Here is a 15,220-nt window from a genome sequence, read left to right on the forward strand (position 1 = left end):
CAGAAACCAATGGGTTTCATTTAAAGGCTTTCAGTGTTCATGCAATAAGCAGTTTTAAGGATGGCAGTATGACTAAGAGACAGCCCCTGTGTTAGGTTGTGCCCAGTGATGTGAAACAGCAGAATGAATGTCAGTCAGCTCTGGACACCGTTCATGCTCAGGGTAGTTGGCAGTGAAGAACCTCTTTGTTTATGTGTGTTGCTATCCAATAATGGGCCAGAGCCAGTCACAATGTAAAAACCTGCAAGTATGTAGCGACGGCAGCAGTCGCATGTGTGGGGGCAGTAAGAATTCAGACTTAGACAGTGGGCAAGAAGCCACTGCATGACTGCATTATTTTGTGTACTATGCAGTTCAGTGAAGGGCAGATTTGATGTTTTCTTCCTCTCAGTAGGGCCTTTCTTTGAGTCAGAGCTTTGCCCAGGGAACACTCACAAAGGACTCTTCTGCTGCAGCTTGCAGAATCCAGCTACATCTCAAACCAGTTTTGCTATTTAAATAAGCTAACACTTATTTTCTTATCTTTCCCTTGCAGTCCAAAAAAATCCAGGCTCAACTGAAAGAACTGCGGTATGGGAAAAAGGATTTAATTTTTAAGGTAAGCTCAAACTGAAGGTGGGTGGGTGGCTTTGTAACAGACCAGGGGTAAACACTTACCTTGGAAAAAAATGATCCCATCACAGACGGCGCTCCAATTAATTCAGCTGGCAATTACAAAGTTGCCTGCAGCCAGACAGCAGCCTGCAAAGTCAATTGGCCGTCTCTTAAACCACATACTGCTAAATCTTGTTCTCTGATTTTGCCTCTGCATGATACGGCTCATCCCTTTCAGTCAAACAAGGTTTGTGGTTGACCATTCTCGACAACAGATGATAATACAGAATTACGTAAGCTCATAAATAAGAATTTTCTTGACCCAAATTACATATGACACCATGGTTTTCTGTATTTCCTTGGGAGGTCCTTATTTCAAGGAATCAGATATGCATTATGCGTCTGCTACCTTTGTTAGCAGAATATGAGCGGCGGTAAGTTAAAAAAAAAAAACTGGTGGCCAGTTTCACTTACTTGTCTGCCTCTTCTGTATTGTGAGGACTAAATGTTCTCATATCTGAGTGAGCACGTAATATTTATCGGCATTCACAGGTACACGGACTGACCTTTCCGGTCTTGTTTGCAGTGGTAAAATGTCAGTGCATATTTCTGCAAAAAATGTTCTGTAATGCCTCCTTATAAATGTGCATTTCGATGCTTTAAAGTTATAATATATGCAGATAGATGTGATTTTAAAAAAGGTGAATTGATAGCAGACTACATTTTCTACTATTAGCTCTAAAGCTGAATTTATTGTCGCTGGGTGTTCTGATCTTTGGCCTGCTTTTGTTCCGTGAATGATGAATGTATTGACTTGTTCGCCTGCTGTCAGATCTTGTAAATCACTGTCTCTAAACTGGATCAGTCACTCAAGTAAAAGAACTTTATTTCTCAATGTCGAACATTCAGTATTTATGCTGAAGACGTGGTTTGCATCCGTAAAGACAAGAGACTAATTTGAGCATTTTTTCTTTTCCATTGAAATAGTCAGCCTTGTTTGATGGTACGACCTGATTTCTTTTACGCATGTGGGAAGGTCAAACAGATATGATTCACATTCTTCTGAACCTGATCTTCCTGTTGCTGAAACCTCATCTGCAATTCCTATATGCTAAAATCCAAACCCCAGCGAGCAACAAAGGAGCAGAAAGTGGCAAAGAGTAGTTTGAGATATGTAAATGTCATCAACATCATAGGGGGAATGTGAGTCAACCTACCACCAGAAAGCAACTGAATGGGTTATGACAGCTGCTGTACCATATCAAAGAGCATTTTGCAGCACATCACAGTGCATGCTGATAAGAATGATCAAGGAACTCAACAGAACTTATTATTCTAATTTATGGGTTAATGGACTGTTATATTACGTTACATTACAGTTTCATGATATGGCTGCAAAGATGTCGCCCACTTTAAAGGTGTCTCTGGTCAATCAGATGCTTCAATGGAGCCAAAAGTATTCTGGAATGAAGTGTACTTGAACAATGAAGCCAGCAACAAGGAGTGAAAGTACTCATGGTATATAACTGAGCAGTCTTGATCTGTGGCACCAGACACAAAATGTGTAGCTAATAATCTTTGTCAAAACAATAAAAGCAAGAAGTTTGCCATGAAATTCTTGCTGGCCTTTCAAATGCATTCAGTGCTTCAAATGCAAATAATTAAAACATAAAAGTGGTCTTTTGGTGATTGCAATTAAAAAAGAAAAAAACAATTACCTGGTCACAGAGATTGTGTTACAGCACTACAGCAAACCTACAGTACAGACCAAAAGTTTGGACACACTTTCTCATTGAATTCACCTCAAAAACTGAGGGGAATTGAAACAAATATTTTCTTAATTCTCTCCTAACAGTTTGCAAAGTGCTTAGACTCCTAAAATAGATTGCCATGTTGAAAGATACCCTGTTAAGTTCAAAGTTCTCTATAAAATGCTAAAGCAACTTATTAACAAAGTGCTTTGAACTAAATCAATTGTGTACACACAGTACTACAGTTTAGTAACATCATTAGATTTGTTGTAACACAATCGATGTGAAGCCGCTTTTGGGTCTTCACAGTGGAATTATGTTTTGAAAAGTAACAGAGTTGTAGCTATAAAGAAGGAATACTCCGTTTTTAAAATCTAAGAAATGCAGATTCACAATAGGGACACGCTGTCTTGTTAGAAGTTCTGCACTGGATGTGTTTTTGTTGCTTATGTAGCACTTCAAGACAGCAACAGAAATCCAACTCAGCATCTACATCATGTGTCAGCTGTAAACAGCTCAAAGATGCAGGTCTCCCCACACCATCGAAAATGCTGAAAGGACCGCCAGTGCCTTTGCAGTGTTTCTCTGAGAGAGTATTTTTGGAGCAGAAGTTCTTTTCAGGCTTTCATATCTTCTTTCTTCCATCAGTCCAGTTTTAAATTTGCCCCCAGAGCTGTTTTTCCTCGAGCGTAGAAAAAGAAAAAGGCTAAAGAAAAATGATGGCCTGATGGAGCTGCATGCCATATATAGCTGAAAAGCTAGTGGCCCACTGACCTCAAACCTCTATAATGGAAATATGAAGCTTGCGACTTGGAGGCACTAACCCTGGCAGTCAGCATTTCTGGGTGAGTGGTCAGGCATGCATCCTCCTCAATGGACTATCTTTTGATGATGCACTGTGTAATAGATGTAATCACTCTGTGCTGTGATACAGCACAAAAACACACTACAAAATATCCATTTCCTTTAAATATATAGTGAGCTCATTATTCAATACCAAAAATAGATTTTGCAGAAATTTATTCTTTATTAAATATAAATTTTACTGTTTAAGCGAGAGTGAAGATATGTAAAGCATGAACAATGATTAGACCAACACTGTCTGGACTGGACTAGCGCCGTTAACTTAGTGGTAAATATCTGATTAAATATTTTTCAATCTCAAGAATATAATCTTTGCTAAAATATATAACTCCATCCCATTATGTAGAAAATAGCTGTGTGTCAGTGAACACTTTCATTTTTCTGTGCAAACACCTCTGTGTCAATTATTAAAGAACTGCTCCTGAAGATGTATAAGCTCTGATTTTCTCTTCAGCACAATACAACAGTAACAAATGAGTCTTGTAATAGTTCCAAACTCTGCTTTGTGTGAGAAGAGACCTACTGGAAGAAATATGTGATACTTTTAAAAGTAATACTGGGAATTTTCACTTCCAGGTAAATAAACTGAACGGAATTTAATTTTATATCATTTAATAATATATCATAATTTATCATCCCTGAATAACTAATCTTCAAAAAAGAAAACTGGTAAATAGAATGGATGGACCTGTCTTTAAATATGATAAAATTCTGAAAAAAAACGTCTTATTTTGGGTCATCGTCTCACTCTCTAACATCATGGACTGTTTGCAGAGTTTGCCATTACTATTTGTTGTGCTATCTGACCTTGGATGCTCCATAATGTAAGCTTATGCTGTTTATCACTTTGAAAGACCAGTAAAAGACACCCAATAAAAGTTCATGGCTCAAAAGTTCACTATCAAGGCCGGTCAAACGTAGGCTGCATGCAAATGATCCTAAAATGAGCGTATTTTTCTGCAATACTGATGAGTTTATCAATAATAAAAGACACCTCAGAGGAACTGCTGTTGATTCTCATGATGATTTAACATCATCTGATGTTAAATCAGCTCATCTATGGAATATGACCCTTTTGTGTGTTCTCTTCCATCCAGAGGAATATAGTCAAAAAATAATGATCATTATGGGACTGGTTAGATTTTCGAAGAGGGGTTATCAAGTACATTTTTATTGTAAAGGTCAAACTAATCATAGCTTTGTGTAGCAATTGATGTAACAGTTCTAATATCTTCATAGACCTTCAATATATTTTTCCCTACATCTGTGGTCATGTATTTCTGCAGGGGCAACAGCTTCTGGACTTGGAGCACAAGCTAACCATCGCCAAGGAGGAATTAGAGAAGACAGCCCTTGATAAGGTGACATAATAAGGATTTGATGTTGTTTACGTTGGTCAATAATATCTATTTAACATTTTTGAATGTCTGAAGCAGCTTTGAATATCTTAATCTGACCAATTCAAACACAGCAATTTAAGAAATTAAATTAAAGAAATGACATTCAAATTGTTGAATGAATAAATCATGTGCAGCAAAATAAACAGCATTGTTTAGAAGTAGTTTCTGAACAGAAAAGTACCAAGATTTTTCTCCCAGTTTTCACACCCAAGATTGTGTTTTCATACTGTTTAGATTCAGTCATTTAGAGACATGCTTCAGGTTTAATTGGTAAGATTTTTTTTTTTCATTTGTGCATATGCTTATTGACATATTGTTAGCAGGGTTTAGTTGGATGAGCTAAAATTGCATGAAGAAAAAAAAATGCAGATTACAAAAGAAGGTAATTCTGCAGTTCATCTTTTGGAGTACTGACATCAGGGGCTGTTGTAAAATAATTATACCTATAATTCTGTCTGTTATTATTGATTAAATATAAATGAATTTTTTCTACTGAACATTTACTATGCTGAGTTCTTCTTTGTGTCTTACCCAACAATGACTTTTAGGTGTTTGGCAGTCACTTAATAGCATGACCTCTGGCTTTATGGCTTACGTTCATTTTTCATGTGGATAGAAGGAGAGATTCAGGTGTCTTGTGTGTAATCTTTTGCGGGGACAGGAGTCACAGCTGAAGGCACTGAAGGACACAGTTCACATCTGCTTTTCAGCTGTCCTGCACAACCAGCCCAGCAGCAGCCACAGATTCCCCTCCTCCCCCAGCCACCTATTCAGATACTCATCGCTCATCAACAGCTCCAGACTCACCTTTCAGCAGCCACATGCTAAGGTATTCAATATTTCACACAGTTCCATCTGATTTAATGTTATTGCAAGAGATGGCCTGGGCGTTGTAAGAAACTCAACCTTTTTATAATTGATGAATGAGTGAAGAGATTGCTCTGTTAAGCATACATCTGCTGTAGATGAGATCCGCTTGTCCTTGAGCAGGATGTTTCCCTCTCAGATGTCAATATATACTCTGCCAAGCTGTCTTTTACACTGACTTGTACAAATCTTTTTATTCACTCTACAGAAGAAAATTGGAATTTTAACATTCTAAGATTACAAGTTTGTTTTACACATTAAAGACTATTTACTGTATAAAATCTACATCAGTAGAAACCTTTAACACAAAAGCTCAAGAAAACTGGTGAAAATAATATTTTTCTCTATTGTCCAACATTAAGTGAGTTGGACAGATGACACTTTTCACTACAAAATCTTGTTTTACCTCTCGACATAATTTATCTGTCACTGTGTCTAAGTCATTGTTGAACATTCCCCTAAAGATTTTACACTGTCCTTTTAAATTATTGTATCCTTAACAGGACTGATGAACTTGATGACTTATTCTTAAATACTGTTTTAAACCATATTTTTGGAGCACGGAACAGACAAGAAAATGAAGAATTTGAGCACCTCCACATTAAATAAAGCCACTTGAGGTGGCTTGAGATTTTGATTTAGAAACCAACCAGACTCCTTACTTTGTACTTGTCCTGGTTTGAGAGTAGACTCAAAGCCTACCTGAGTTACATTTGAAACATAACTTTTATATTGACTATTTTTTCTAATATATTGTGCCTGTAAATGACTTGGAATTTCCCATGAAGAGCTGAAGAGTTGCACGAGAGAGTGTAATCATTTGTGCTGGATGGATGGATGGATGGTCAAGCACGGGTTTGAATAACTTATGTAGACCCTGTGGTGGGCAAAGCAGAGAACCGCAAATAAGCCATTCTATCTAAGTATCTAATCAGTTCATGGCATTAATATGCAAAAAAATTATAATTTTGGTCAAGAAGGCCAAAATTTATTAAAGGATTGAAGCAGGTTGGCTATTTTAATGCTTGCTAGGAGAAAAAAATATATATACCTTGACGCAGTTCAGAAATGGTAGGTCCCTGACGAAAAAAAATTAAATAAAAATAAACTTTCTGCCTTCACATTGTTCTCAGTCAAAAATAGTTGAACTACAACATTTCCTGAGTTTTATTATTTTCCTTCATTGTCATTGCAAAATCAAGAGGGGGGAAGGACCCACCATATGAACCCAATCACCAATAACAAAGGAGAGATAGATCTCAACTATCAGCAACAATAGCTTTTGTATCCTAGCAACAACATGCACTCAGTATAAGCAGCCCTTGTCAAGGGCATTGATGTATCGGCATTTTTGTCCTTTACTTTCTGCAATCATTTAGTGACTAACCTCTTTTAGAATAGTCTTTTATAGCAAGAGCATTTAAAATTCAAATTTCATGATAATATTGAGTTAATGCCAGTATTAGAAAATGCTTAGCCTTGACAATATTGTTGAAAAAAAGTTCAACACTGATACATATAATGGATGAACATAGATAATTCCCGCATGACCGAACCCTTTATTCATGGAATTTAGACCTTAGATTTTTATTCACATAGTGTCATTCAAAGACACTTTACAAGATAAACAGATGAAATTAATTTCCAGTTATACAGAAATGCACAATAAATTACATTCATACCAATCCAACACATTCATATATATTCACCGTCACATCTGCAGTGTAATACAAGACAATTTAATTCAGCTTACAAGTAGTTAAAAGTTATCTGTAAGGAAACATAGCCAGTTACATCCAGTCATTGGCTTTACAGCAATCTCTCACACAGAGCAAACATGTGGCAGCAATGAAAACTCACTCCCTTTTAACCATAAGAAAGCCCCAGTCAGAATCAGTCTATGTTTCAGAAGCCATTTGCTGCAACCAACTTTGAGTTTGAGAAGACAGGAAGCAGACACACAAAGAAACAGTAAACATGCACAGAGAGAACTTTCATTTCAAAAATGTCTGAACACACGAAACAATGGCAGGAGTAGATCTGCTAGTGGCGCTGTGTGAAAAGCAATAATCGTTAAACAGGTTTAGTGATGTCTTACTAAATCAGTGAGATGAAACAACAGACCAGAGTATGATTAGCTACAGCAGTGCTTCTTCAAAGAAAATTGAAACAAGTCAACATTAAAAAAGTAAAGCAATTGTTTCTCAACAATATGACAAGGGGGATGTATATATATTTTTCCTCAAACCAAATTTTGAAATACATAATTTAAAATAAAGCACAATAAAATGCTTTTGTAAGGGGTTTAGCTTTAGAATGTTGTTTTCTCTTTTTTTAAGAAGAAGAAAATGCATGGTTGGATCAAAGCCTCTTTAAGAAAAGTACCACCATGCTTCTTGTTTTTGCAGTCATTTTCCTGTATCCCCCGTTTATGTCTAAAAACAGGAACCAGACATCAGAATTTGCAAGTGCCTTGTGACAAAGTTTTGTCAAAGGGAAACATGCATACATTTACATCACAAATCTGATGCAAAGACAGCAAAAATAAATTTTTCTCAAAATAGTTTTAGTGAAACAACTTTGCAAAACTTAATACATCAGGGCCCTGGCTTTTATTATTCAGTCATTAATAGCTGCTTGTTTATTAACATGCAAAACCTTTTGCAAATACTTCATGCATGACAAGTTGCATATTCTGGTCGTAGTTATAATAATGGAATCAGCATTTTGTTTCTCTTCAATATCTTGATTCAAAATGCATTATTTAATTTTATAACAAAAGTTAAAAACTACATGTAATTTTGCAGTGCTTTCATATTTTAACAAGCATGTACAATTGTTCTGTTACAAATAACAATGCTTTTATTATGATTTGTGTAAATAGTATACTATTTTCCAAACCTGGAAAATGGGATACCATATTTTTGTATGTGTGTGCTTTCATGTGTTGCAATGTTAAAGTACTGATAACAGATACTTTTAAAAAATACTAAATGTTCAGGGACAATACACAAGAAACAGCCAAATGGCTAATTCAGGCACATTTATAGCAATTTTAATTATTGTGCAAAGTCCCTGCCAAATATTTCAAATTTCAAAAATAATCTTTGCTGTTGTCTGTTAAATCAGAATTAGAGATAATCTGAATTTTCTTTGTGTACAAAGCTTTCCCACAAACTTTTACAGCAGGTACATTTTTCTTTTTATTCCCCACTACTTATTTAGATGCATCCAGACTAAAATTCATTTCAAATTGAAACAGCCAGCTTGGGAACATAAAGAAATATACCTTTTTGCTACAATATTTACTTCACTGCACATCAGTGCGTACATAATGTACAAGATGCCATATGAACAGAAATTTTTTAGCTAATTATAACCTCTTCTTCAAGTGGCTATTTGTGAATCTAGTACCTTGAGTATCACTCTCTAGAGAGAAATAGGGCAGAAAATAATTACTACAGAATATAAGAGTTGGGCCAACATGATTTCAGGGGTGTTCAGAATAATAGCATGTCTAACTCAGGCAGCAGTTTGGAAGTTTGTGCTTGCCTTTGTAGAGGGTGATGTAGCTTTTAATATAAAATACAATTACTTTCAAGCATTATGGGAGTTTTGCTATGTTCGTCCGCCATGAAAATTACTCACTGTCAAATAGTCTTTGTTGGGAGTCTCTTTAAGTCAAGGTCACAGCAGATTCAACTGGGGCTTTAGGATTTAATCCTTTTAGAAATAAAACAAGGTGACTGCCATGGAGAGTCATAGTAAATATAGGATTTAGCTTTCAGTGTAGATATTGCTTTTTTGTTTTCTCTGGAAAACACTGACATTTTACGACCAATATCAGCTGTCAAGGTTTGATCAATGCAGCAACATTGGGCCTTCAAAAATACCCATTCTGGCTGACATAAAAAATACAATTCAGAGGGAACAAAAATATACATATAGTTGTTATTTAATAAAAATTCAGTTCATGGTTCCAATGGCTGTTTTGGTTCCCCTCAAGCAGCCACGTCAATTTCAATCAAATATTGTATTACTTGTTATTTTTGAAAAGCATTCACTTTGAAATCATCAAGCAGGCCGTAGGATTGCTGTGTCTCATCTGCCATGATCCTGGTGAGCATTACTGGCTTTAAGAAGCTTTCCCCCCCTCAGAGCTGCCACAATTCACTGTGTGCTTCTTTTCGTGGGTGGTGAAATTTGACATACCACTTCTAAGTTTTCTTTATCTTTAATCATCCAGATCTCACCATGACTTCCATGGTACCATTGCTGCCCCTCTGTTGTGGCATCTTAGATCACAGTAACCTCATATTAAGGAGCCATGTACATGTAAATTCTGGTAGCAAAATATAAGGTTCCATTATACAGTAGAAAAGTTCATATTTCCCCATCATCCTCCTTCCCATGCCCAAACCAGATGAAAATAAACATCTTAAAAAAGCAAAGATAAGTAGAAAAACTCAAGAAAGCAATGGTCTGATTTTTATGCTAACAGAGTTATTACTTTCCTCTTCATTAGCATACAAATAGCAGAATTTCAGTTGTGAGCATTTGCTACTTTGACAGGTTGTCTGATAAATCCTACTTAGCCCCCACTGTAAAAGTTACTGTGGTGCTCCATCTGTCCACTCTGCCTGTGCATGTGGAGGAGGGTCAGACCTCGTTTAAATCACTGCCAAATTTAACTCAAATTAGGCAATGAAAAACAACAAACAACACTTACTAAGCTTAGAAGAGCCAAGTAACATACAGCTGAGTCACAAATGTCAAGAACTTGACTTTGGGATTATCATATGATCATTTTCTTATTACAAGCTAAGAAAAACTCAACAAAGTTATTCTAAGATAATAAGTTTAAGCATTTTTTAATATATCACAAATAATATCATACAAATAATCTAACAGCCAAGAGAGCATATATTTAGAACAAAAGAGGGCAAGAGCATAAAATAGTATCTAATCTTAAAATCAACAAGGAAACTGAAGAATAGGGAAACAAATTTCAGAGAAAAAATATTCATCTTATTGACCATTTGATTATATGCATCAGATTCTGCTGAAAGAATTTGTAGATCCCTCCTGTCCCGTAATCTTGACTTGGATATTCCTGGCATGACCATTACAATTCAGTGACAAAATCCTGAGGAACTTAAGAGCCATAACGGCGAAGAATCAACCTTGATGTCCAACCTTCTGTTTCTGAAGTGATCTCCAAGGCTTACAGAACTGCTTTCAGACTGTGGATCACAAATCATGTTGTAAAAGAGGTTTGTTGTTGCTTACACTCCACAACAACTCTGAACTGTCTTTGCCTGTCTGGTGTGAAAACCCCAATGAGCAGATTTCACAAGAAATGGCAAACTAATAAATTTAGCCCAAACTGCTGTGTCCTTTTATATCACTTGATAGATGTCTACAGTGTCTTAAAAAGTATTAAAAAACAGTATTTTATTGAAATTCTATATCTACTAGGTATAAATCAATTGCTTTTTGTTGTTTGTTTGTTTTTGGTCTGTCTCTAGCCAGCATTGCACATCAAGATGATGCTTTTTTTCCCCCGTTTTTACAATTTTTTATTTTTTATTTTTTAAATAGTTCAATCTCTGGAAAACATTTGTGATCAGCAATGTTTAAGAGTTTGACTGTTTTTGTATAACTTCGTGAAGCGTCACCTGGCTAGAGGGAGTCCAACTAGCAGTGGAAATGCTCTCCAGAATATGACAGAAAATAGCGAAAAGAACTGCACCAAGCCATGCCATACCACTGAGTGTAACCATAAGCATTTGTGTCAACTGCTGTGGCTGTTCTAGACGTGGAGGAGTTGACACAAAAGGGAACAAATCAAGACACAGGTTTAGATATGCTAATGACACCTAGACCTATTGAATTAAGTCTTATCTGGAGAGTCTCAAAATTAGGGTACACTGGAATGGAAAAGAATGTTACTTGGTTAAAATTCAAGCCCAATAACCTCCTCATACAAAAATCTTTTCAAAAAGCTGAGTAGTCTTGCATATACAATTTGTGGCAGTGATAAGTGCACAGACTTTCATACAGTGGAGACTAAACTCCTCTGTACTTTATGATCCCACAGTGCATCACACAAGGGCTCATTTCACTTGTTAAAACCCAACATATACTGAATTTTATATTAAATTAACCATCTGGATGATTGTAGTGAATTATTGTATAGACTGCTCATTTGTCCAGCACTTTGCGAATACTGTGTTACATTTGCCACTTTTCAACACAAGTTCTTCTGTGTGTCAGTCACATATAGTAATATAAAAGTGGTATTATTGTAAAATCACTGATAGTTCCATATGTATGTATTGTTAGGTCGGGTCGGGGGAGGGCTTTAAAATCATTACATGGAGCAGGGGTGTCAAACTCCAGTCCTCCAGGGCCGGTATCCTTCACCTTTTAGATGTGCCTCTGCTGCACCACACCTGAATAGAATAATTAGGTCATTAGCAAGGCTCTGGAGAACTGATCTACACAAGGAGGAGGTAATTAAGCCATTTCATTCTCGTGTTTTGTACCTGTAGCACATCTAAAAACTGCAGGACACCGGCCCTCGAGGACTGGAGTTTGACTCCTGTGACATGGAGGAATGTTTATTTTGCACCATCAATCTTTCCACTTTGAGCTCCAATCATATAGCCTGAATAAACATAACCCTTTAGTTTGGCTTAATTCCATAGATAAGACTGACAATGTTTTCTCTCACACACATACGGACACACATGAAGACTCCAAGCTGGTGAAAGATTCATTAGTGTGAAGATGCAGAGATCAGCAACATTCAAATGGAAGTTGCTTCATATTTAACAGTCTTGGGGGGAGAGCCAAGGCTTGTGGTCCAATAGTATGCAATTTTCATCAAAGTGATGGGAGATGATTCATTAGACGCTGAGAGCACTGTGCCAGAGAAGATAACTCAAACATTCCACTGCTTTGCTCTCCTGTGTGCACTTGTGTGATTATTTCTTTGATTAAACAAATAAAGCATATCTATAAAGCATATAAGTATATTATTAGGTGGTATTATATGTATATTATTAGGTGGTATTATATACATATGTAAATGTTAGCTTTATATATATTTTTCTTTATTTAAAAAAACAAATCAAAAATTCTCCTGATGAACATTTATCAAGTGAAATTGTGTACAATTTTTAAACATCCATAATTTGTCATTTAAAGATGAAATAAGGATTGAGGGCTCAACATAATTCACCTGCAGATTCCCAAAATGTTGTCTGCTTTCTTAAATATTCAGTTAGCATTGAATAATAATAAGATCAGCTTTAATGTGAGTAAGCCCATATTCACACATAAGTAGTTCACATCCTTGAGAGTTGGAAATGCAGAGCTCTGGCAACCCTGATTTGTTTGATAAGTACCTCTCAACATCAGAAAAAAAATCCAGAAGGACATTTATATGCTGAAAATACGGTACGTTCCAGCTTTGTTGTGTATAAAGGCTCTAACAGTGGAAAATGTTTAGATTCGCAGTTTGACATTTTCATTACCTTCTGCTTTAGTTTGTGAATGAAGAGTGACTTTTCACTGTGTGAAGTTTGATCCTGGGGCCTGCACACACACTTTTGGAACCATTGTAGAGAGTGAATATAACTGCAAGCTATGCCATTTTTAAAAGCATCAGTCAGCTTTTCCAATGGATGTAGACTGACCCATTATGTTATAAATTATATCACATTATTCACTTTTTTTAGATTTTACAGTGGAATTCAATTTACTGCTGAAACTGCTGAATAATAAATGTTCTCACCTTAAACATCAGCTTTTTTACTGGAAGATCACTTCCAAAAAAATGACATGTAAAAGGTTTTTCCATTGCATTTCAAAAAACTGTGGCTGATTGAGACAGATCCTGTCAGAAGTTTTAAAATTATGCATGAAATGGCTAAAAAGTGGTAACTTCTTCAAGTAAAGTCATTTCCACTGAACCTACTAAAAGCATGTTACTTCAGCTGACAAAGTCGGAATGAGGTTTGGCGGTGACAAGCAAAGACTGCCTCCCTTCATTTCGCAGCTATCTTACTTTAAGCTCTCAAGAGACCAAATCTGACCTACTTTAACTGTATACTTGTTTGGAAAACAAATACTGAATACCAAAATTACTATTATTTAGCACATATTTTTTTTGTCTTCACCACACAACCTGTAGTATAATATAAGAAAAAACAAAAAAACAAAACAAAAATCCAAATTGTTTTAAGTCGCCTTTTGAAAGTGGATTGCTCCCTTCAGATAAGGGGTCTGACTTTTAGTATCTTGGTGTCTTGTTCACAAATGATGGTGGTATGGAGAAGGAGATGGGTCGACTATGGCTTCATCTGCAGGAATGTAGGCGTTGCTCTGGTTTGTCTTAGAGCTGGCCCAAAAAGTTTAAGTTCTCAATTTATCAGTCTGGCTTCAAGTCTCACCCTCATAACTTCACAAATAGTCTTGATATTGACTAAGTTTGGAAGAAAATTTGCTTCCTCCATAGGAGCCATACAGGCACTCACTCTCTGTGTCAAGATCGGTCAGTTAAGGTTGTTCAGGCATCTGACCACGATGCATTCTGTAAGTCTCAGTTTGGAGGTTTACAGCCCATATGCACTGGGAAACCCTGACACAGGGGCCTGTTCTAGCCTGGAGTGTGTCCTTGTGTAGAGGGATGTGTGCTTTTTTTCACCCTATTTTATAATGTAAAGCACTTTGAACTGCTTAAATGTGCTTGACTTGACTTAACCTTTTCCTGATGCTCCCTCTAGCTTTATTTCAGCTGAAAAGGTCAGTTTTGTGGTCAACATGTACTCAATAGCACTTATTACTGTACATGTTTTTTTGTGTATGACTGAATGCTGCTCCTACAAAAAGCAACATTTTCCACATTCCCATATGTAATTTGTGTTAAATTCAGTAAGGGTCACCAAACCCCAGTTGTGATTGCATGTCAATAGTCTTGCTGTTAATCTTTGGTTGGCTTGTCTCGCTTTGGGACATGTGTATGTCATTTAGCTCAGCACACATGCAAGACAAGCGTCTTGTACTTGTAACCTGTTGAAGCAGCAGAGCACAACAGCCAGGTCAGGAAGCTGTTTTGCTTTTTCGCCTGGCTGCTGTGAAGGCTCAGAGTTTGAAACATTTTCCTGGGAGCCCCCATTCTTGCAGCAACAAAAAAGCTCATTATCGAATGCTGTTGTATGGCGTTTCTGGAATGTTGACAAAACAGAAAAGAAAAAAAAATGATACAACCTGAATTGAAAAGTGTACCCTGAAACTAAAGCAAACTGAGCTGTGGATTTTGTGAAATATTGCACCTCTATTCCCTCTCTATTATATTGTGAAATTTTAGGTTATATATCCACTTCAAGTCAACCCAATGCAATTGCAAAGTTTTGTTTTAAATAGTATGCATATTGTAAGTACTCTACAAGTCAAAATCCATCTCCATCAGAGCTGTTAAATGTCTATGTACTTTTTTAAACCCAAAATAAAAATAAAAAGGTGTCTACTTCTCTCTTCAGGATATCTCCAAGGTTCAGAGAATTGTTTCCTCCAGTAAATCACCCATGAACATCAGTGAAATAAGAAGAGAGAATGTTGGAGTTAAAGAGTGCAAGATGGAAAAGGTGAGCGTTTGGAGTAATTAATGGTAATAGTCTACAGGGCTGAATACATGAATACAGGGCTTGTATTCATGAGCTCCATCTTTTCATGAAA

General features: G+C 36.4%; 1 protein-coding gene across 1 annotated transcript in view; it reads left to right on the forward strand.

Moving 5' to 3' along the window:
* Positions 1-15,220, forward strand: part of luzp2 (leucine zipper protein 2) — a 173,599-nt gene that overhangs the window by 141,739 nt on the left and 16,640 nt on the right. The window contains exons 7-10 of the mRNA XM_032560118.1: positions 536-598; positions 4,496-4,570; positions 5,271-5,438; positions 15,025-15,129. Of these exons, the coding sequence (XP_032416009.1) occupies positions 536-598; positions 4,496-4,570; positions 5,271-5,438; positions 15,025-15,129 (411 nt within the window). The remainder of the gene's footprint in view (positions 1-535; positions 599-4,495; positions 4,571-5,270; positions 5,439-15,024; positions 15,130-15,220) is intronic.

Source organism: Xiphophorus hellerii, chromosome 4 (genome assembly GCF_003331165.1).
Source record: "Xiphophorus hellerii strain 12219 chromosome 4, Xiphophorus_hellerii-4.1, whole genome shotgun sequence".
Classification (NCBI taxonomy): domain Eukaryota; kingdom Metazoa; phylum Chordata; class Actinopteri; order Cyprinodontiformes; family Poeciliidae; genus Xiphophorus; species Xiphophorus hellerii.